General features: G+C 34.0%; 4 protein-coding genes across 6 annotated transcripts; 2 read left to right on the top strand and 2 right to left on the bottom strand.

The window, feature by feature from the left end:
* The first annotated feature begins 1,507 nt into the window (after positions 1-1,507).
* Positions 1,508-19,734, top strand: LOC109159484 (synaptotagmin-5-like). 3 transcript variants are annotated; one of them, XM_019307586.1, is made up of 14 exons: positions 14,860-15,055; positions 15,240-15,344; positions 15,440-15,490; positions 15,607-15,727; positions 15,913-16,034; positions 16,159-16,260; positions 16,337-16,408; positions 16,511-16,590; positions 16,685-16,835; positions 16,922-17,152; positions 17,258-17,527; positions 17,608-17,721; positions 18,717-18,893; positions 19,542-19,734. In XM_019307586.1, exons 1-13 carry the CDS (start codon positions 14,951-14,953, stop codon positions 18,858-18,860), a joined length of 1,668 nt encoding a protein of 555 aa, XP_019163131.1. In that variant the 5' UTR covers positions 14,860-14,950; the 3' UTR covers positions 18,861-18,893; positions 19,542-19,734. The 3 variants fall into 3 exon arrangements, with proteins under 3 accessions (XP_019163132.1, XP_019163131.1, XP_019163130.1); XM_019307587.1 differs by lacking the exons at positions 14,860-15,055; positions 19,542-19,734 and adding an exon at positions 1,508-1,670 and having other exon boundaries at positions 18,717-19,014; XM_019307585.1 differs by lacking the exon at positions 19,542-19,734 and having other exon boundaries at positions 18,717-19,014.
* LOC109159487 (pectin acetylesterase 8-like) lies at positions 3,334-12,127 on the bottom strand. The gene is made up of 2 exons (XM_019307590.1): positions 11,580-12,127; positions 3,334-5,254 (listed from the first exon to the last, which is right to left on the bottom strand). The coding sequence occupies exons 1-2, from the start codon at positions 11,707-11,709 to the stop codon at positions 4,740-4,742; spliced, it is 645 nt and encodes a 214-aa protein (XP_019163135.1). The 5' UTR covers positions 11,710-12,127; the 3' UTR covers positions 3,334-4,739.
* LOC109159408 (pectin acetylesterase 8-like) lies at positions 3,439-4,137 on the top strand. Its single transcript, XM_019307520.1, has one exon. It carries the CDS (start codon positions 3,439-3,441, stop codon positions 4,135-4,137), a length of 699 nt encoding a protein of 232 aa, XP_019163065.1.
* On the bottom strand, positions 18,973-21,829 carry LOC109159486 (uncharacterized vacuolar membrane protein YML018C-like). Its single transcript, XM_019307588.1, has 8 exons — positions 21,405-21,829; positions 20,654-21,028; positions 20,326-20,543; positions 20,159-20,229; positions 19,975-20,076; positions 19,760-19,877; positions 19,534-19,669; positions 18,973-19,343 (listed from the first exon to the last, which is right to left on the bottom strand). Exons 1-8 carry the CDS (start codon positions 21,486-21,488, stop codon positions 19,287-19,289), a joined length of 1,161 nt encoding a protein of 386 aa, XP_019163133.1. The 5' UTR covers positions 21,489-21,829; the 3' UTR covers positions 18,973-19,286.
* Positions 21,830-22,026: the final 197 nt, after the last annotated feature.

Below are 22,026 nucleotides of genomic sequence, written 5' to 3'. Positions count from 1 at the left end.
GTAACAATTTTACTCCATTGCAAGCTGTCTAATATATAAAGTAGTAAGTATCAATTTTCAATGTCAAGCTATAGCTGCTATCATATCAAATGCCATTAGAGAAAGGATAAAGCATTCACTGAATAATGCAACACAATTACTCTTTCATAATTGTTAGGTAATGTGATTAATCTGTGTAGATAAACAAAAATTTTTTTTTTATCAAAAGCAATATTATTATATTTTGAAATGTGTTAAAAGTTCTAGGAATATGGTTAAATAAACTTTCAAACTATCTATAAAAATACATCTAACTCTTGAACTAAAATAAGGTTCAATTGACTCCTTAAATTTGTTTTGTTTTAAAAAAAAAAATTAAAATTTGTACCAAAAGAATTTAATTTATCATATTCATTATTGCGTCATTCCAAATTTTAAATAATTGATTGACTAGGGGTCGATCCTTTTGTTTCTTTATTTGACCAAAAAAAAAAATAGTGCAATTTAACTTCTCATAGAAGATGATGACGGTTTGTGCTGAAGTTTTACGGCCTAAACCCTAATTTATGTTTGTAAACAAACATCCCGAACTCATAGGTTAGCACATTAAGTAATTCAAGTACTAATTATATTAATTTTAATCCATTGCATGTGGAGTGATGAGTCTATTATTAGATACTAGATAAATAGTCCTTAACAATTATTCCATAAAAGACATCAATGGAAAGTGGTCCATCAATCTAATTATTTAGATGTGATGGATTGCCTTTTGTGTTAATTAGAAAAGAAATAAAAAAATGTTGTAAAGGGAAATTCATGGATGTGAGATGAGATTTTATGTTTGGCTTTTTAAGCATAGTGCAAACCTAATTATTTGGTGAAATATTGTTGATTGGGTGATTGTAAAATGTAATTTGTAATATTTATTCTTATTGAAGTGAAACATTGCATGTGGAGAGCATTAATGCGATCAAATGTATACATATGAGGTGCTGCTCAGCATTATTGATTGACTTGATGACTTTGGTTCAAATAATATAGCACCATATATTCTACTCCGTATATGGTAGAATTCTAATTACATATTTTAATTAAGAGTTAATTTCCTTATTAGTTCTAGATTTATAGGTAATAATCCACTTTTAGGACCAAAAGTGATCATATCACAATAATACTAAGACTAAATAGAATGTTTTGAAAAAAAAAAACTATAAGTGGACTGGCACATAAATCTAAGACTAAAAGTAGACTTACTACGATTTTGTTGACAAATGATCATGTTACGATAATACTAAGAGTAAATGGGATGTTTAAAATAAAGACTAAAAATAAACTTAAAAAGAGTCAATACTACCCCACTAGGACTTCATGAACCCATAATTTCAACTACAAAAAATTACTTTGTGCCACTAAACCACAATATCATTTTAATAATTGAATTAACTCTTAAAACTATAATTTTGTAAAGATTTATGGTTAGGCGGATAGGATATAGAGTTATATATAGTGCATTTGCCTGCCCTTTCATAATAAAGAAAAGAAAGACTCATCTCCTTTCCTTTCCTTTCCTAAATAACCTCCTTTCGTCCTTTCAACGAGCTTGGATTTTCCGGCGAGATCTCCTTCAATATACAGTTTTCCTCTCTTATTAACTACCTATCCATCTCCTTCAGAATGGCACAGCTATATCAGTGGGTTTGCTTCTTATTTATTTGCTTATTACTGAGTGTACCAAGCAAGAGAGAAGCCGCCATAAACGTTACTTTAACCATTGTGGAATCTGCCAAATCTAAAGGAGCAGGTAATATTTAACAGTGTATTATTTTAAGCTAATTATTATTAGAGTAAATTTCATTTTTAGTCCTACTGTTATAAGGATCATTTCAATTTTAGTCCACCATTATTTATCTTATCATGATTACTGTTATTATAAGTGTTCCACTTTTAATTCATTCACGGTTAACATTTCCGTTTGCTTATCGCTATAGTTGGTTGTGATCAAAATTAGAATTGATGGCACCCATCAACTCCAATTAATTTTCTACATGAGCAATTTTGATCACAACCAATTTTTGATACCGAAATACTTGGAATTGATGTAAGTACTCTGTGACCTTTGCTTATCGCTGTAAATTTCGATTTACCTTGAAATTTTTGGAACGGAATGGGGCAACCGAAGTACATTTCGAGTGGTCGAAGGCACTCCACTGGAAATCAAGAAATCCAACACTTGTCCGGTGTCTGGTCCTCTGTCGAAGTAATTGCCTAAGAAAATGATGAGCGCAGATTTGAAATCCGATGGGTCAACGAGGGATTCAAGATTGGATGTCGTAATAATCCCTTGGAGTATTTGTTGGTGAGGGCGCTGCCGGAAGTATGAAATGAAGAAATTGGAGGTTTAGACGTTCAGTGGGCGGTGAGATACTGAGATTTGTATTTTGTGGTGGAGAAAATGCTTTCTTTTTCATCCATTTAATGGAATTGTGAGCTTGCAGAGTTATTGTGAGACGGGATCCATGGCGGCGGCTTTGGGGTTAAGGCTGGAAAATGTGTCGGGGAAGACAAATATAAAAAGACTAAAATGTCCCTGGATTATAAGGCTATGAGACGAAAATGTTAACGGTGAACTAAAAGTGAAACACTGGTCGCAATGTGGCAAGGCAAATAATGGTGAACTAAAAGTGAAATGACCCTTATAACATTAGGACCAAAAATGAAATTTTCTCTTATTCTTATTATTATTATTATTATTATTATTATTATTATTATGTTATCAAAGCTAATATTTTTGACATTTTTTTTTAGTTTGCACTGACGGTAGTGCACCTGGATATAGGGGTGACCGCGGTTCAGGTTCCGGTTCCGGTTCCGGTAGTAAGGTTTCGGTTCAGATCCGGCAGTTCCGGTTGGAACCGCCGGTTCTAACCGGATTTATTTTTAAATAAATAAATAAAATAAGTTATAATTTTTAATTTTTTCTGGTTTGGAACGGGAACCGCCGTTTCCGGTTCCTTTTCACCTCGAACCTTTAACCTGAACCTTATAGGTACAGGTTCGGAACCGGAACCGGAATCGTACGGACGGTTCCAGTTCAGTTCCGGTTAGCACAATAACGGTTTCGGCCGAACCGTGTCACCCCTACCTGGATATTACTATGACAAGGGACATGGGGAAGGCATGGAAAATTGGGTGATATTTCTAGAGGGAGGAGGGTGGTGTTTGGATGCTCAAAATTGTAAGTATTGAGCCATGGGAAATTTAGGGTCTTCAAAGTACATGTCCCCAGTGCATGAATTGAGAAAACTTTTGAGTGAAAATCCTAATGAAAATCCAGATTTTTATAACTGGAATAGGGTTCACGTTGCTTATTGCGCCGGATCATCTTACACCAGTGATGCTAATGAAGTCGATCCGGCTACAAATCTAACCTATAGTGGTGCAAAGGTTTTTTATGCTTTAATGGAGGAGTTTAAGGCCAAGGGTATGGGAATGGCGAAAAACGCAATCTTTGCGGGGAACTCGGCTGGAGGAGTGGCCGTGATGTTACATTATGATCGCTTTGGAGCTTTATTCCCAAATACAACTCGGGTAAAATGCCTTGCAAATTCGTCTTATTTTATCGATGTCCAAAAATTAGATGGTGATAAACTGTTCCAATTCTATGAGTTTTTGGTCGGTTCAGTGGGATCAGCTAAATGGATACCTCAACAATGCACTTCAAGAATGAAACCTTCACTTTGTTTCTTCCCTCAGAACTCACTACAATATGTCAATACTCCGATTTTTCTGACCATGTCCTCATTTGATCAAACCCAGCTTAAGTATGGCTTGTCCATGTCACATGAAGTTTGCGTGATCAATAACAATTGCACCCTCAATGAGATTAGAAGAGTGAAAGAGCTAAGATTGGACTTTTTAAGTTTATTGCCAAAAACCAAATCACACTCATCAATAGCAATTTGGGTCAACAACTGCACCAGCCATGAATTCACATATTTCTCATGGTATGGATCACAAAAACTCAAAGTCATTGGCAACAAGACTTATGGAGAGGTATTTGTTGATTGGTATTTCGATCAAAATGCAATTAGTCCAATTCAGATAATAGACAAGTCTGACAAGCCTGTTGATTGTTCTGCATTTGGGCAACGCCCATGAAAGCCTTAATTAGAATCTCATATATAGTCTATATGTAGAATTAAGGTTACATGAGATTCTAATTAAGGTTTTCGTGGGTTTTGCCCAAATGCAGAACAATTAACAGGCTTGTCAGACTTGTCTATTATCTGAATTGGACTAATTGCATTTCGATCGAAATACCAATCAGCAAATACCTCTCCATAAGTCTTGTTGCCAATGACTTTGAGTTTTTCTGATCCATACCATGAGAAGTATGTGAATTCATGGCTGATGCAGTTGTTGACCCAAATTGCTATTGATGAGTGTGATTTGGTTTTTGGCAATCAGCTTAAAAAGTCCAATCTTAGCTCTTTCACTCTTCTCATCTCATTGAGGGTGCAGTTGTTATTGATCACGCAAACTTCATGTGACATGGACAAGCCATACTTGAGCTGAGTTTGATCGAATGAGGACGTGGTCAGGAAAATCGGAGTGTTGACATATTGTAGTGAGTTCTGTGGGAAGAAACAAAGTGAAGGTTTCATGATAATTCTTGAAGTGCATTGTTGAGGTAGCCATTTAGCTGATCCCATTGAACCGACCAAAAACTCATAGCTTAATTGGAACAATTTATCACCATCCTATTTTTTATCATCGATAAAATAAGATGAATCTGCAAGGTATTTTATTCGGATTGTGCTTGGGAGTAGAGCTCGAAAATGATCACAATGTAAGATCATGGCCACTCCTCCAGCTGAATTCCCCGAAAAGATTGCGTTTTTCGCCATTCCCATACCCTTGGCCTTAAAATCCTCCATTAAAGCATAAAAAACCTTTGCACCTCTATAGGTTAGATTTGTAGCCCGATCCACTTCATTGGCATCACTGGTGTAAGATGATCCGTCGCAATAAGCAACGTAAACCCTATTCCAATTATAAAAATCAAGATTTTCATTGGGGTTTTCACTCAAAAGGTTTCCCAATTCATGCACTAGGAACATGTACTTTGAAGACCATAAGTTTCCCATGACTCGATTCTTACAATTTTGAGCATCCAAGCACCACCCTCCTCCCTCTAGAAATATCACCCAATTTGCCACACCTTCCCCATGTCCTTTGTCATAGTAATATCCAGGTGCACTACCATCAGTGCAAACTAAAAAAAATGTCAAAAATATTAGCTTTGGTAACAACAACAACAACAACAACAACAACAACAACAACAACAACAACAACAACAACAACAACAACATCATCATCATCATCATCATCATCATCATCATCATCATCATCAATCAATCATCATCATCATCATCATCATCAATCATCATCATCATCATCATCATCATCATCATCATCATCATCCATCATCATCATCATCATCATCATCATCATCATCATCATCATCATCATCATCATCCATCATCATCATCATCATCATCATCATCATCATCATCATCATCATCATCATCATCATCATCATCATCATCATCATCATCATCATCATCATCATCATCATCATCATCATCATCATCATCATCATCATCATCATCATCATCATCATCATCATCATCATCATCATCATCATCATCAATCATCATCATCATCATATCATCATCATCATCATCATCATCATCATCATCATCATCATCATCATCATCATCATCATCATCATCATCAATCATCATCATCATCATCATCATCATCATCATCATCATCATCATCATCATCATCATTCTATATATTAAAGTCACCTCCATTTTCCCGCTCAAAGTTTTGGGAGTTTTTTTTTTTTTTTTTTCTTTTTCTGATTTTTTCTTTTACTATAATAAATAAATACAGGCTGCAATTAATATCTAGCTATAATAATTGTGCCACCCAGGCGCTTTAATTTTTTGTCTTGAAACTTTAAAAAGCCTGCTTGAAAGCTCTTCGTATACATAAACTATACTTACAAACCATCAATATGTGTGAATACAATGAATTTAAATGGGAAATGACTGTTGAAATCTTCAAAACTAATATTAATTTTAAAATCAACTTTCCTATATATATATGTGGATATGTGGAGGAAAGGGCAGAAATCAGCAGGCATCCATCATAACCACGGGGCTGCAGGTAAAGAACTGGTCCAGGTCCAGTGTTTCTTGAGCTTTCAAAGAAGATTTTGGAAAGCTTTCAATAGGAGGAAGAAGACGTTTGCGTGAAGATTAAGATGTGTGTTGAGGCCAGAAATGAGAACAACTCCAAAGATGACCCTTATACACTGAGGTGAGCTGATGACAAATGGCAGCTGCAAAAAAAATAGAATTCAAGCAAAATGACAATAAAATGAGGTATTAAAATCTGTCTATTCTAGAAGAATAGAATTGCTATCTGATTTTATAGTTGACTTTAGTATGTAAGTACCAACAATGAACCTTAGAGTTGTCTAGATTTACAATGTCTACACTTAATCTCTTTTTACATGTCTGTTTACAGAAAGTTCTATTTGTCTCAATGAAGCTTTGGAGTCAAGTGGGTCTGGTCGTCCAATATACAAGGTAAGTGCAACAATGATAGTGATTATAGTGTTACTAAAATCGGTAAGAAAGAAAGAAAATAGAATGGAAGTATTTTTACACTAACCTTAGTGTCTGTTTTCTATTATCATTTTGATTTTCAGTTGGACAAAGGACCAAATGAACAGATATCTCCAGGTTCAACCAAGAAAAATTTGATGGACCAATTCTCATCCTATGTTTTTTTTATCTTGGTTGTTTTAACTAATTATCTTATCCTATGTTTTTTTTATTGTGTATTCTTTTATAAATGCTCATGACACATTACTCATTGAAGAATGAAGAGCATCAATTTGTATGAATTTGTAAACATTTATAAATGTCCATGGACCTTTTGGTAAACATTTATAAAAGGATCAACATTCCTAAGAAGTCAAAAGTGCAGCAGTTGTGGTTATGCTTTTGGAACTGCATTTGTAGCAGTGGCTAACCCTTTCACATTGTAATTAATGATTGATCTAAATTTAAGTAATGTATGCATTTATGCTATTATGGTCCTATTTCCAGGCAGACACACAAGTGCTAACAGTTACGTCATTGAGCCTGCAACTTATATTTAGAATATATAAGAAAATTGGACTGAAGCTTGAATCAAAATTAAGCCTTCTCCAAATTATTCAGAATTTTGTCATATTTGGATAAGTACACAAATAAAGTGAACTGATCATTGTTACCTTTAATCCTTCTCCTGATTACATGTAAGAAAATTGGGTTGAAGCTTGAATCATTGAGCCTGCAAACTGCAAAGTCAATTCACATCAAATATTACAAAAGACATTCATAAAGTACAATAGTCTGATTTACACCAGTAAGTTTAATACTATTAGATTCCTTCCACTAATTTATCAACTTGATTTGTTAGGAAACCTGTAAATAAGGTAAAGAACCACTGTCTTTATATTTTGTAGACAATACAAAAAATTTTACTCACTGAGATGTTAAATTTTGATCTCTAATGGGATGCATTCCAATGATTTATAGTGCATGACTACAGCCTCCAAATTTTGTAATTAGAACACACATATGAAAATATAATGACTAAATATTGTTCCAGGTTAGAATAATCTAAAATAAGGTCTATATACTTTCTATAGTTAGAAGTCAGAAATAAAATTAAAGTTAAACAGTGATGGAAAAATAGAGAAACATAATGCAGTCACATTATTAGCCACATAAACCTATAAGCTTTCCAATTCTTCATAAGGTTTCAAGTAATGGAGCTAGACATGAAAAGGGCAGGAAAAATAGTGCAGATGATGAGAACAAAGTGTTATTGATTATTTTTTCCTTAAGGTTGTCAGTTGATCCGTTATTTGCCACCAACCCACCATCAACATGATGATGAGACCGAGTATATCATAAAATGATTTGAAAATAAAGAGTTAAAAATACATAGAATGATAAAAAGTAGAAGCTAAGGTAAACATTTAGCATGTTAGCCTATTTTTAAGATAGACGGTAAGGAACATTTTTTGAAAAGCAATATTCAGATTGAATTAGTTGTTTGATTTAATGTCTCTATTCTCTGCTTTTATAAATTCAAAATTACCTGCTTCAAAATTACTTTAAGTTAAATATTGAATGGATACAACTAAAAAACAACAAATTTTTTTTTTTTTTTGGGTTTAAAGAAATTACCTAACAGCGAACCTGCTTCAAGCCTCTGACCTTCAAATAGCTTGCATTGAGACAAATACTGAAAAAGAACAAGTTGTAAATTTGAATAAGCAAAATGGCATTGTATGGTAATGAATATATGCTTATGTACGGTTATGATTTCCTTTCCCTTCTATAATTTACTCGGTGTATGTCTACTTTAGTATGATTTAAAAAATAATATTTGTAAAAAAAATTACAGTTTGCAATTTAAAATTAAACAAACTTACATATATTGTAAAATAATTAGATTAAAAATAATAGAACTAAATATTACATGGGATTAAAGCGAATCTGGAAATCTGGAAATACTAAAACAGATTTAGTATCATATTTCAACAAATTAACATGGTCACTTTTTCGGATTAAATTTCAAAGAAATATGCATGCAGAGCAAAAAAAAAAAAAAAAAAAAAAAAAAAAAAAAAAAAAAAAAAACAGATTAAATGATTGAATATTCTAGCTAAATATTCTATTTCAAATTTTAGGTCATAGAATTATTTGTTGGTATCTCTTCGAATACGTTTTCAACTTCAAAGCGTTCTGCATTTTTACACATATGCCGTGTGTGTATTTATCTACGAATTACATGAAGACATGAATTAAGGTTTCCCGGAAAATAGTTAAAATTACTATTATATATTGTAAATAAAATAAAGAAATAATTACCTGAAACTGTAGGATATTGCATGCGTTGCTATTGAAGACCATATTTGTCGGTCGATCTGTTTATCGTGTAATTCTTTGAATCAGTTGTGTTTTGTGTTTAAGATTTTGAAATGACGGAATTGAAGGCATTTTTGTAGTATTTTCAGCCATGCGTAGCTTGGATTTAGATTTGGGGGTAAGAAATTTGTTTGGTTTCCATATTTGGTGAGAGCGAGGGTGATTGGATAGAGTAGCGAAGAAGAAGACAGAAATGGGGGAGGGGAATTTGGGTTAAACGGGTGGGTTTTTATTATTTACTTTTATTTTATTTTTTTTAAAAAAATATATTTTTTTAATTGTTTTGATTTGTAATATTATATTTGTTGTGTAATTTTTAATAATTATTTAAATGACAGGTTTTTTTTTTTTTTTTTTTTTTTTTTGTATTCATTGAAGCTCACGAAAAATTATGAAAAGAGATGCAGAGATTGTGATCGTTTTCTCTATTAAGGAAGGACTTTGGTGAATTCTACAATAATGTCTTCGTCAAATTCTAAATCGTTTTCTTCATCTTCATCCAATTTTACTATGCGTAATTTTAACTTGCAATATGAGCTCACTTTTGTATTGCAAATGTGGGTTGAAATCTCCGTTATGTATAGGTCGTGATAGTGGACATAAATTTTTTGATTGTCAACCGTGGAAGGTTAGATTACAATTCTTGATAAAAAATTATTTGAGTATGTGGTTAATTTATATGAATCTTTTAATATCCCGGAAAAATGGTTGTGAATTTTTGATATTTTTGGTTATGAATGTTCAAGTTCAAGAAATCCCGGACATTGACTATGGGGCAACACTAAATGAATCACAAGATTTGAGTTGTATTACTCAACAACTAAGAGATGATATGTCATATGTATAGAGAGAATGGGAGAGAGTTAAGATGTCAATGAGTGGTGCTACTAAAGTTGAAAATGAAAGTTGGTCGAAGATGCTTTAGGTGTGGTTTTATTAGCAATGTTGCTATGCTTGGGTACTAAAAAGAGTAATAATTTTAGTGTGCCCTATTTTGTAATGTATTAAAAAAAATTAATGTTGTAATGGAAAAGATGTGCTGATTGTTTTTTTTAAAAAAATATATATATTTATTTATACGTTAAAATTTAGAGGTCTATTTTTAGGTGTATTAAAAAAAAAATTTAGAGGTCTATTTTTTAAAAAATAAAAGGTTAAAATTTTGTATGTTTAACAGATTTAATACGAGGAACTTTTTAAAAATTAAAGGTTCAATTTTTTCAAATTATATCATTATATTTTTAAATATAAAAGAGTTAACAGTTTTTGTTCTCATGAAAATTAAATTATTTAATGAGAGTTTAGGTGTATGAAAAAATGTATATATGCTCCCATAAAAATAATATAGTTTCTTATTTAAATAATTTAATTTTAAAAATTTATTTTATTATTTTAACAATTTAGATAGTAATATGAATTCATACAATACAGTTATTAATATATATATGCTTCTTCTTTTTTTTTTTTTTTTAGAGAATGTTGGCATATTGTTATTATTTTAGTGTTAATGGGTTATTTTGTAAGGAACAATGAGAGTTTATTGTAGTGTTTTTGTCTACTCATGTTTATGACTTTGGTAAATTTAATATTGTTTTTTAAACATTTTGTACTTTATATTTTGCATTAAATTTATTATATATTTTTCTAAAGATGTGTATTAGCAATACAATTTGAAAGTTGAAAACCCACTGATCGTCAATTTTAAAATTTGAAACTAAACATGGTAAAATCACTATACTTGGATGACCACAAATTACCTCAAATGGTCATATATGACATTAACTCTTTTTAATAATTACAGAGTTTAAATATCAATTTTTATTTTAATTAGAAAAAATTATAAAATAATTAATCTCATGTTCGAAATTTAATAGCGTTAATATTTTTAATAATATAACATAATTTTAATATTTCAAATATTTATTCTGTGCATCGCACATGTTTGTTACTTAAAAAATCGATTTTGTATTGAACCTAAAGGTTTGTTTTTTTTTTTTTTTTTTTTTTTTTAATTATAAGGAAGGGGATGCCCTATATACATACCACTTACCTCAAGTGAGGTTCAAACATATCACCACCCACTTAGAAGAGCAACCAGGTACCAATGGATCACAAGCCACTTAGTACTTAGAGGTCTTTTAAACAATACCCAAAATGTAGTTTACAAATAAATTTTTATTGATGTGTAATTCTCTTAATTGCCATAGACGAATCAATTATATTTTATTTATTTACTATATGTTCAACATTTTATTTACTATATGTTCAACCTATAAAAATATTATATCTTGCACCATAATAACATTGCCGCGCATCGCACGGGTGAAATAGTAGTAGTAGTAGTAGCAATAGCAATAGCAATAGCAATAGCAATAGTAATAGTGATAGTAATAGTAATAGTAATAGTAATAGTAATAGTAATTATAATAATTATAATAATTATAATAATTATAATAATAATAATAATAATAATAATAATAATAATAATAATAATAATAATAATAATTAGCTTTAAAATAACACACTGTTAAATATTACCTGCTCCTTTAGATATTGCAGATTCCACAATAACGGTTAAAGTAACGTTTATGGCGGCTTCTGTCTTGCTTGCTACACTCAGTAATAAGCAAATAAATAAGAAGCAAACCCAATGATATAGCTGTGCCATTCTGAAGGAGATCAATAGGTAGTTAATAAGAGAGGAAAATTGTTGGTCCCGATAGGGTATAACGAGAGCTTAGAGGGGGTGAGTAGACTCTATCCGATTTTTCTTTTGAAAATAACTTTTGGGTAAAAATGCACAGCGGAAAAATGTGAATTCGTTTTAATGTATTCTTTGCACGCTTTTGATATGGAAAGTTACGGTTTGGTCAGTATGCATGCAATGCAGTAAGAGTAAATAACTGAAAGTAAAGAGAGAGAGAGTGAGAGAAGGATTTTTATAGTACTGGTTCGGCTATTAACGAAGCCTACTCCACTCTTCTTCACAACTTGTGGAAGGGTTTGCACCACCACTCCTAGTACAAACTAAACAAGCTAGCTTCCTTGATCACTAAGCCGGACAGCTACTTGTGTAGGTTTTTCAACTCCTCGAGTTTACTCCGTTTCTATCAACTTCTTCTTCAGAGTTAAGGGTTGGAAAGAATTGATGATGTTCTCCAATTTGTGAAATCTTGACTTGATGTTGCTTGAATCTTCAAATATATGTGGCAAGATTTCCTTGTGTTGTGAAGGTTTGAAGTTTGGATAATCTCCTTGAGAAGACTTCACAACAACACACTGGTTTTGAAAGCTTTTTGGAAGATATTCGTAGACAAAGCTTTTGAAGATTAAGATTGAGTGAAAAACCAACACCTTCTTCAGTGGTGAAGAGGGGTATTTATAGGTGAGGAAAATTCATCCATTGGAGGATTTTATACATCCCCACCCCTAACCGCCACCCCCTAAGGCGGGGGCGGTTAGCTCCGCGTTGACCACGTCTTCTTGACCGCTTCCAGGTCGGCCCGTTGATGGCCGACCCCTCCGGGTCGACACCCGCTCCGGCCGAGGTTCTATGGACCGAGGTCCCATAGACACCGGGGTCCCATAGGCCGAGGTCCTATGGGCCAAGGCCCCACGGGTCAGGACCCCGGATCTTGCTCTACCTCCGCGGGTCGGTATGCTCTGCTCGTAATATATCCATCATGAAGTATCGCACTTCCAAATTCTAATGCGATCAAAACATGTTTTGTGAAAGAGTGTTGCCCCAAAGTGCAGGAGTAAAATCACGATCTTTATGGGTCCAGAGACCACCTCGCCGTTATCTCCTAGGGAGTAGCTTGAACTTCTTGTCGTTATCTTTTTACATGTTTTTAAGTATGAGAACAGAAGAACACATGGAGTACGTACTATTTTTTTTTTTCTTTGAGGTGATTCCATGGCAGGAAAATTCATGGAGATCAACAATGAAGTCGATTTTTTAATGAAATGGGCTTTAGGATCGGAGTCGATGTCATCAATGACAAAATGTCCTTTGGTAATATGGAATAAGGGTCAAATTATTTATTCAACTGCATACAAAAATACAATTAGATCATCCAACTAAACATATATGTAATTAACCCCCTGAATAAGTCATTATCTTGCAATTGGGTCAAAAGTGACGGGTTATTCAGATTAATTGCTAACGTAGTTAACATTTAATAAATTATTTTATTTTATTAATTTTAATATTAATTTTTCTTAAAAAAAAAAAAAAAAAAACAACCTCACCCATCCCCTTTGTCGTCGCCGATCATCTCCGATTATCGGCGACGAAGTGCAAACTTCGTCTGCACATGGTCAATCTCCGGCCATAGCGTTGTGGATTTTGCCTTCCATAGGGCTTTCAGTTGTGTGGGATTGATGATCCTCAGCTTGTAGCATGTTTTTATGGTATGTGAAACATGCAACTACGGCTTTCAGACATGCTTGAAAGAATGTGTACATGAAAATGGTTGTTGCTTGTTTTTATGCTCCAAGTCCAAAAGCGCATAAAACTGTCCAATGCAAATGAAATATGCATATAACGGGTTATGTCTCATTTCGGACAGAGTCAACGAGACACAAACATCTTCCCAAGACTTGAAACTCGACAATCTTGTAGTGTTAACAAGTTATAACACTATGGTGTGTTACATAACACAACATACATGCCATATACGGTATGTTGGTATTACTTTCTCACTACTATAGAAATATAATACTACGTCACCTAGTATACATTGATTTTTAATTTACTGCCGTATAAAGTATTATTTACGGTGGTTATTGTATTCAACCGTTGTAGTTGTACATACTATATTATTTTTAGATTTTTTTAAATAGATGTATATACAGTAGTTATATAGTTAACTGCCGTAAATACTGCAATTAATTTTTTTATTTTTTAAATTAAATATTAATGTATATACGTCGATTATACTGATAACCTTCGTGTGTGTGTGTGTGTGTATATATATATATATATATATATATATATATATATATATAATAATAATAATAATAATAATAATAATGTATATACGACGGTTATATGGATAACCACCATATATACTATATTGTTTTTATATATATTTTATTTTTTAAACACTTCACCGCCATATATATTACATTAGATTTTTAAAAAAATATTGATGTATACACGACGGTTGTATCGGCTAACGGTCGTATATAATTTATTATAATTTTTTATTTTTTTTTTCAAACAGATGTATGTACCGTGGTTATACTAACAATCATGGTATATACTATATTATGTATTTTTTCAAATAGATGTATATACGTTGGTTTAATTTAAAACCGATGTAATATATGTATATATTATAAATATTATATACGGTCTCTTAAAATTAAGTAGGCGAATAAATATACTATTGTTTTATCCTCTATAGAATTTAATATACGGCTGTCCTAAACAACTGTCATATATAATATTTATTTACTACGTGGTCACCTATACGTCACGTCGTCACTTAATAAATCACCGTATATGTGTAAAAAGAAAAAATGGTGATAGTATCTATTTTTTGTAGTAGTGTCTTCAACTACCATGATCAATTGACAACCTTTAATTTTTATGTGCATTTTTTTTTTTTTGAAAATATTTTTATGTGCATTTGGTTGACTATAGAGTATAGAACCAAATACCCATGGACCAAGAAAAGAATAGATATCTTGCTTTTCCCGAACAAGCTAAGCTTAAGGGCATGCAGAAATTAAAGAATATATCTCAATTAATCAATTGATTAAGCATTGGATTGATCTCTTCAATAAATGTTCAGCTCCTCTGATCTCCTCCACCCAACACCCCAAGCAAAATTTTCATTAGAATTGTCACAAAGTATACATATTTTTGGGGTAGTTTTGAAGGGGAAAATATTACCAAAGCGATGGGTTTCATAGTCTGGTTCTTGGTTGGAGCTGCATTGGGCGTTGGAATGATAGCCTGTTTTGCAAGATTTCAAAATATGAGGTCCATAAAACGCATTGAGTTGGTATGTAACTATGTCAATCCTTGTACCATATGTACCAGAGTTCACAGTACACTGTGGACCTGGTGCATGTGTATGTTTTATGTTGTGAATTTTTGTATTTTGTGTTATGAAATTCTGTACCTAAAAAAGGTAACTAATGAATTTTTTTAGATTATTATTATTTTTTCTGAACTAAATATGGCAGGCAACAATAGTTGCAGCATTTGCAAGAATGACAGTTGAAGATTCAAGAAAAATCCTTCCAGCTGAAGCATACCCTCCTTGGGTTGTCTTCTCACAAAGACAAAAGTTGAGTTGAATTTCTTGTATATAATTACACTTTGATCACTATTACTATTTATTTATTGGGTTATTCAACTTTTACTCCTTTTTGGTTAATTACAGTTAAAATGGCTTAATCATCATCTTAAGAAATTATGGCCATACATTAACGAGGTAACTGTGACTTCTGATCTGTATACTGTAATTCTTTGATAGTTAAATTTGATTCATTCTTCTTAATTATTTTCTAATTTCACTCAAAAACTTGATATTTGTTTGATAATATTTAGGCAGCATCAGAAGTTATTAGGGGAAAAGTTGAGCCAACCCTTGAGAAATATAGATCCCCTATTATAGATGATTTGAAGTTTTCAAAGCTCACATTAGGTACTGTGGCTCCACAGTTCACAGGTAAATTCATTGCCTTTTTATTTTTTTTACATACTGCATTGATATATAATCCAGTCGAGTTTTGGTAGGCTCGTTCGGGGGAAATATTGCTTGTTGATCTTACAGGATAATTGAGAAGGGGGCTTTGATCTGATGATCTGATTATTCAGTTTGCTAACATATATAATGTGTCACCTGCATTTCAGGAGTTTCGATTATCGAAGGTGATCCTGAAGAAATTATTATGGAGTTGGAGTTGCAGTGGGATGGAAATCCACACATTGTACTTGATGTAACTACTTTAGTTGGAGTGTCACTGCCAATAGAGGTATTTGGGTATTTCTTCGCATCTCACTATACCATATTGACATTGTCAGCGAGGGGATTAGTCACTGTGTTTGAAGTCTTGATCAGTAAATCGATTCATTTTTCATGTCTTGGAGAATTTGCAGGTTAAAGACATTGGATTTACTGGTGTTTTCAGGATAATATTCAAACCGTTAGTTGAAGAGTTCCCATGTTTCGGAGCTATTTGTTACTCCTTAAGAAATAAGGTAATGTGCCCCCCCATTCTTCCCCCGAGTTTTTGTTGTTTTTATCAGAAATCATGCCTCGATTCTATTCCTGCAGGAAAAGCTCGATTTCACTCTCAAAGTTTGTGGCGATATCTCAACCATTCCTGGAGTACTAGATGCTCTTAAGGTTAGGTTTGAGATCTCTTTGACAATGATGAATGTTGATACTTACTAGACCAAGGCAATAATGTGATTTCTTCATTGATTACGTTTATTTGCCTTCGTGTAGAGTACCATACTGGACGCGATTGAAGATTCTATCATGTGGCCAGTTCGCAAAATCATTCCCATATTACCAGGAGATTACAGGTGTGCCAAGAACTTCTTTCTAAACCTATGTTAACTCGAACTTAAAATTTTAAAGAATGAAGATTTAGTGGTGATTTCTGGTGTGTCTTTATAGTGATTTGCAGTTAAAGCCTGTTGGAACATTAGAAGTGAAGCTCATCCAAGGTAAAGAGCTAACAAATAAAGACTTGGTCGGGAAATCTGATCCGTTTGCTGAGGTATTCATTCGTCCACAGCGCGAGAGGATTAAGAAAAGCAAAGTTCTTGTAAGATTCGGGTGCTCATACTTATATTCCCCAATTCCAATAACCCCGCTTATCCTAGCGTTTTTTGCTGTTATTTTTGGATCAAGAACAACACTCTAAACCCGATCTGGAACGAGAATTTTGAGTTTGAAGTTGAAGATGCATCGACTCAACACTTGACTGTAAAAGTATATGACGACGAAGGCATTCAAGCTTCTGAACTTATTGGATGTGGTCAAGTGCAGTTAAAAGACCTCGAGCCCGGAAAAGTGAAGAGTGTGTGGTTGGCACTGGTGAAAGATTTGGAAATTCAAAGGGACACGAAGAACAGAGGCCAGGTGAGAATTTTAGTTTGCACTTTTTTCTTTAACTGCTAATCGAAGAATGTGTTTGATGTTTCTTCCCAGAATCTGAATAACTTTTTATAGTAACATGAATTGCAGATTCAGTTGGAGCTGCTATACTGTCCTTTTGGCACACAGAACATATTTATGAAATCCGTCGACCCTGACTTCAGGCTGACTGACTTGGAGAAGGCTCTTCAGCATGGGGCAAAACCTGCCACGCAGAAGACACGCAATCTCCTCTTCCGAGGGGTTCTCTCCGTGACAGTAATATCAGCCGAGGACTTACCAGCCACCGACTTGTCTGGAAAATGCGATCCATATGTGGTACTGATACTGAAGAAGTCGGAGCAGAGGGAGAAAACTAGAGTAAGCAGCTTCTGATTCTTCGAAGCACACTCCTTTCGTGTTGTTTCTGATTTGAATTTTCTCATCTTCTTGAATCTCAGGTTATGACCAACTTATTGAATCCAGTTTGGAACCAAACATTTGACTTTGTTGTTGAGGATGGACTGCATGAACTGCTAATATTGGAAGTTTGGGACCATGACATATGTGGAAAGGTAAGCATTTTCCATCCATTGATTCTTCTGCCTTGACTGGTAAGTGTTGGGCGGAGGCCGGTAAATGCCAAGTCTAGCACTCACCCAGTGGCTGGGGCATTGTTGGGCGGAGCCCAGTAAAAGACTTAGGGCCACCCAGTGTCTTGAAAAACGTGATGGCGGTCTATCAGGAAATAAAGTTGCGCCTTTGCTATTAGCAGTAGCTTTTGGTATAGTGGTAAGTGTTTGATCCTAACAAGTGATATCAGAGTCATGGTAGTAAGCGCTTGATCTGGTATCAGAGCCAGGTCACGGGTTCGTAAGAATACTAGCTAGGGATGGCAATGGGGCGGGACGGGGACGGGGATTTGAAAAAATTCTCCGTCCCCGTCCCCACGGGGAATTTGGCGGGGACGGGGAATTCCCATCCCCGATTAACTCATAGTACAGTTTAAAAAAAAAAAATTGAAATCTATAAAAGAAAAATTCAACATTCAATATTCAATAATATATAATATATTTGAATATATATACAGTATTAGTATAGCAATGCTTATGTAATTATGTTCAGAATTTAAATACATATATTCTATATAATATTCAATATATATACACAGTACACAATGCTTTATACAATTATGTTTAATTACATACATTATATTCTATGTAATATTCAATATACATAGTATACAACATGTTTTATGTAATTAACTAATTATGTTTAAATCAACAGTACACTGTATTAGCCACAGATAAAAAGAAATTCTAATAATCTATATCTAATTTCTAATTCCTAAAACTATATATATTTTATTCGGGGATGGGGCGGGGCAGGGAGGGGTATCCCCGTCCCCGTCCCCGTCCCCGCCGGGGAATTTCACAAACTCCCCATCCCCGTCCCTGATCCCCGAATTTTTTCCCCGTCCTCAACGGGGGCGGGGATCCCCAACGGGGACGGGGCACATTGCCATCCCTAATACTAGCTAGCATATTTACTTATTGGATGTGGATTTCAGGATAAAATCGGGCGATGCATAATGACACTCACTCGAGTTATACAAGAAGGCGAATTTACAGATACCTTCGAGCTTGATGGAGCGGAGTCTGGGAAGCTACACTTGAACCTTATGTGGACACCGCAACCAATAATCCAAGATTGATCCATTACAGACATCCTGGAGATGACTTCTGAGGTAAGAATTAACAGAGTGAAGAAATTTTACTGTGTGAATACTTGTAACAGTATAGATGTGGTGTACAAAATTGCAAATATAGTGTAAAACGACTAGTATAAAAAGGAACTTCAGTGCTATACATACAAACAGAATTTCAACTTTCTATTTACATATTTCCAGATTATCATATCATTAGGAAAGAAAAAAAAAAGGTGTGTATAGACACTTTTTTGGCATTTTAGGACAAGGTTACCTTAAGCCATGGTTCTAGGAACAATCTTAGCTTAGCTCTACTCAAACTAAATACAATTAAGCAAAAGAAACTTATATAACTTCTGTGAGTGAATACTTGAAACTGTTTTGTTGTATCCTCTTCAAAAAATCAGGAACTTTGCATCAAGAATGTTATAATCACAAAATTTTTGTGATTCGTTCTGAAACGTTAGCTATTACAAACCCAACAAATACCTGCAATTCATCCAACAAAAACGAAACCTTTTAGCATAATTCTTGCTCTATCAACCAGAAGTTTAGACAAATGAGAACAAAATTGAGTGTATCAACTATCGAATGCCCATTGATCCATACACTCTCTAATGCAAATGGAATGTGGTAAAAAGAAAAAAAAATGCAATCTTTTCACATTCTTGAAGTTTACCTGGACAGAACCGAGAATATAAACCGTGGAATAATGGCGCCCATGAATTACCATGTCAGCTACCATTGCGAGTGGAATTGTAAGAGACATCCCCAAGGTGGCTACCACTGGAGTTGTCCAAACGACGCATAACGCCCTGAAGGAAAGAAACGCAGGTCGGTCCATTGAGGTTCAGTGATACCAAGTAAAAAAGAAACTTGCGTTGACACAGATATGATATCAGTACCAAAAGTAGTCAGAGATAACACTTCCAACAAGTCCATTGGCGAGGACAATTTCATCAGTTTTAGCAGAATGAGGAATCGTAAACTTGGGTTCGATGCCCACGGCTGTCAATGGCCATACTGAAATAAAAGTTATCCTGTAAGCATTAACTTTGAAATTGAAGCTAAGGTTCATTTAGATCATCAAAGCAGGCGGTTTTAGATTTAAAGGTCTTACCAAGCCACCACATAGCCACGAGGGAAAATAATCCCATGTACCCAAACAACTTTTGCATATCAACCCTTTCTCCTTCTTCACCGGCAAACTTTTTAAGAAGTACTGCATCATGGATTGGGCGTAATAATGATCAAAGCTGTTCGCTTACATACACGTAATGTATCTAAGGATTATAGAAGATCACCTGTAAACAGCCCATATGTTGTTGCAGATAAAAGGCCAAAACAATCCCCAATAAGAGAGCGCTCCCCATCTCTTTAAAACAACCAAAATGGAGTTCATTAATCATAACCACATAGTATGTAAACCAAATTGCAGAAGTTATATGAGCAGAATAAATTAAAGACGTACAACGAAGAATTTAACTCAGGTTCATCAGCTGCCCAAGTTTTCCCTAAAGTGGTCATAATAACACCAGCGAAGCTAACTAACACCGCAACTACCTTAGTCACATTTACGGTGTCTTGTCCCAAAAGTACACCAAAAAGAAGAGTGAATAATCCCGAAGTAGCAGATAAGACAGTTGTACTTGCCACACTGGTATAGGAAAGTGCAGCATTTGAAAAGTACTGCAAAAGAATCAAAAGTTGTCGGGATAAGGAGATATTCCAGCTTCTTTTTACACAAAAATACTCGAACAAATGCTGATGTTGAAGAAAGAGGTAAGTTAGAAGCATACCTCTGTAACAAACCAGATAGGGGCAATAAAAAATCCATATTGAGCGATTTCTCTGGTTGAAACCTGTTTATTCTGATTAATCTGATTAGCATCACCCGTGCCATTTCTAATCAATGGCAGTCCTTCCTCACCTATAATATTTGCATCACTGTCTTTTCTATTCAAGGCTTGAATTTCAATCTCAAAGACTTTTGTAGGGCTAAAGCCAATGCATGATTCATCGTTGTTTCCAGTGCTTTTATTACTTTTGTTAGGCTGTCTCTCAAGACAACTGCGTATCGAATCCTTAAGAAATGCTACCGGGAGATAAATTACGAGTAAAGAAGCTCCAAGATATGTCACTGCAAACGGTTGCTTGTAGTCCGTGAAAATGTCCTGCACAATAAAAACCTTTCATCCATCACTATCTATCCGTCTAGCACAATATTTTCAATGTGTGGGGTTCCAAATTAATAAATAATGTTTGCTAGCTAGCTAGTTTTGCACAAAATCTTGTCAAACTGATGTCCCATAACTTGACAATATTCCTTTATGGTTCTATAAATATTCCTTTATGATTCATCATTCCTGGCAATAAATTCAAATCATAATTTCATTTTCATTGGCAACCCTATACATATCAAGTATTAATTTTGTAAACAACCCCTTTCACAAACACAAAAAGAGAATCTTGAAACAAAAAACAAACCAAATTAAGCACCAAGAATAGAAAAAGAAAAGTTTTTTTGGGAATTAAAGAAAGAGTTTTGACCTGGGTGACTTCAGCAGAGGTGACCCAAATGATAACAACCGCAGCAATAAGGAAGAGACCAGCTTTGTATCTCCACCCCATCATTATTGAAGATTGAAAACCCAATATTTGTTTGTAATAAAGAAACAAGAAAGAAGATCTTGAGAGTCTCAGATCTTCCAGCAGTTGTTGAGCATTTGTTCGTTCCTCCCTCCCTCTTTTTTTCCAGCAAGAAAATTGAGAAACAAGAAATAAGGGTTCAATTCATTCCCAGGGAGAAATGTGAAGCGACCCAAGGTTGGTAGGTGGATTGCAATACAAGTGTTCGAGGCTGTTGTTGATGCTGGAGGCAGAACAGAAGGTACAAACAGGAAAAGGATGAATATTTAAGGCCAATACGGTTGGAAGAGAGGGAAAATGTGTTAGGTATTTCATCAGTTAGGACATCATCGTTAATCATTCAAACAATTTTGGATGGCAGTTGCTATAAATATTAGCCAAATACCTCACTTTTTCAACCCTCCAAAATCCAATATCTTTTCCTTTTTTAAAAAAAATCTAATTTACTGAAAAAATATTTGATGTTATAAATATTCTAATTATTCTTGGTTATATATTTTTTTTTTTTTTGAAAACCACATAA

The sequence above is a fragment of the Ipomoea nil genome, unplaced genomic scaffold (genome assembly GCF_001879475.1).
Source record: "Ipomoea nil cultivar Tokyo-kokei standard unplaced genomic scaffold, Asagao_1.1 scaffold2827, whole genome shotgun sequence".
NCBI lineage: Eukaryota > Viridiplantae > Streptophyta > Magnoliopsida > Solanales > Convolvulaceae > Ipomoea > Ipomoea nil.
The sequence above is the reverse complement of the archived record's forward strand: the minus strand, read 5'-3'. Positions and strand labels throughout refer to the sequence as shown.

What these genes read in the sequence shown, in the direction of transcription:
- LOC109159408 (XM_019307520.1), top strand. Translation starts at nt 3,439, where the DNA reads ATGGAGGAGTTTAAGGCCAAGGGTATGGGAATGGCGAAAAACGCAATC.
- LOC109159487 (XM_019307590.1), bottom strand. Translation starts at nt 11,709, where the DNA reads ATGGCACAGCTATATCATTGGGTTTGCTTCTTATTTATTTGCTTATTA. An exon ending in TGCAATATCTAAAGGAGCAG is followed by an intron (nt 5,255 to 11,579) that starts GTAATATTTAAC and finishes CATTTTTTTTAG; the next exon opens with TTTGCACTGATGGTAGTGCA.
- LOC109159484 (XM_019307586.1), top strand. Translation starts at nt 14,951, where the DNA reads ATGGGTTTCATAGTCTGGTTCTTGGTTGGAGCTGCATTGGGCGTTGGA. An exon ending in GAGTGTCACTGCCAATAGAG is followed by an intron (nt 16,035 to 16,158) that starts GTATTTGGGTAT and finishes GAGAATTTGCAG; the next exon opens with GTTAAAGACATTGGATTTAC. An exon ending in TTAAGAAAAGCAAAGTTCTT is followed by an intron (nt 16,836 to 16,921) that starts GTAAGATTCGGG and finishes TTTTGGATCAAG; the next exon opens with AACAACACTCTAAACCCGAT.
- LOC109159486 (XM_019307588.1), bottom strand. Translation starts at nt 21,488, where the DNA reads ATGATGGGGTGGAGATACAAAGCTGGTCTCTTCCTTATTGCTGCGGTT. An exon ending in CTATCTGGTTTGTTACAGAG is followed by an intron (nt 20,544 to 20,653) that starts GTATGCTTCTAA and finishes ATTCTTTTGCAG; the next exon opens with TACTTTTCAAATGCTGCACT. An exon ending in CGTGGCTATGTGGTGGCTTG is followed by an intron (nt 19,878 to 19,974) that starts GTAAGACCTTTA and finishes CTTTTATTTCAG; the next exon opens with TATGGCCATTGACAGCCGTG.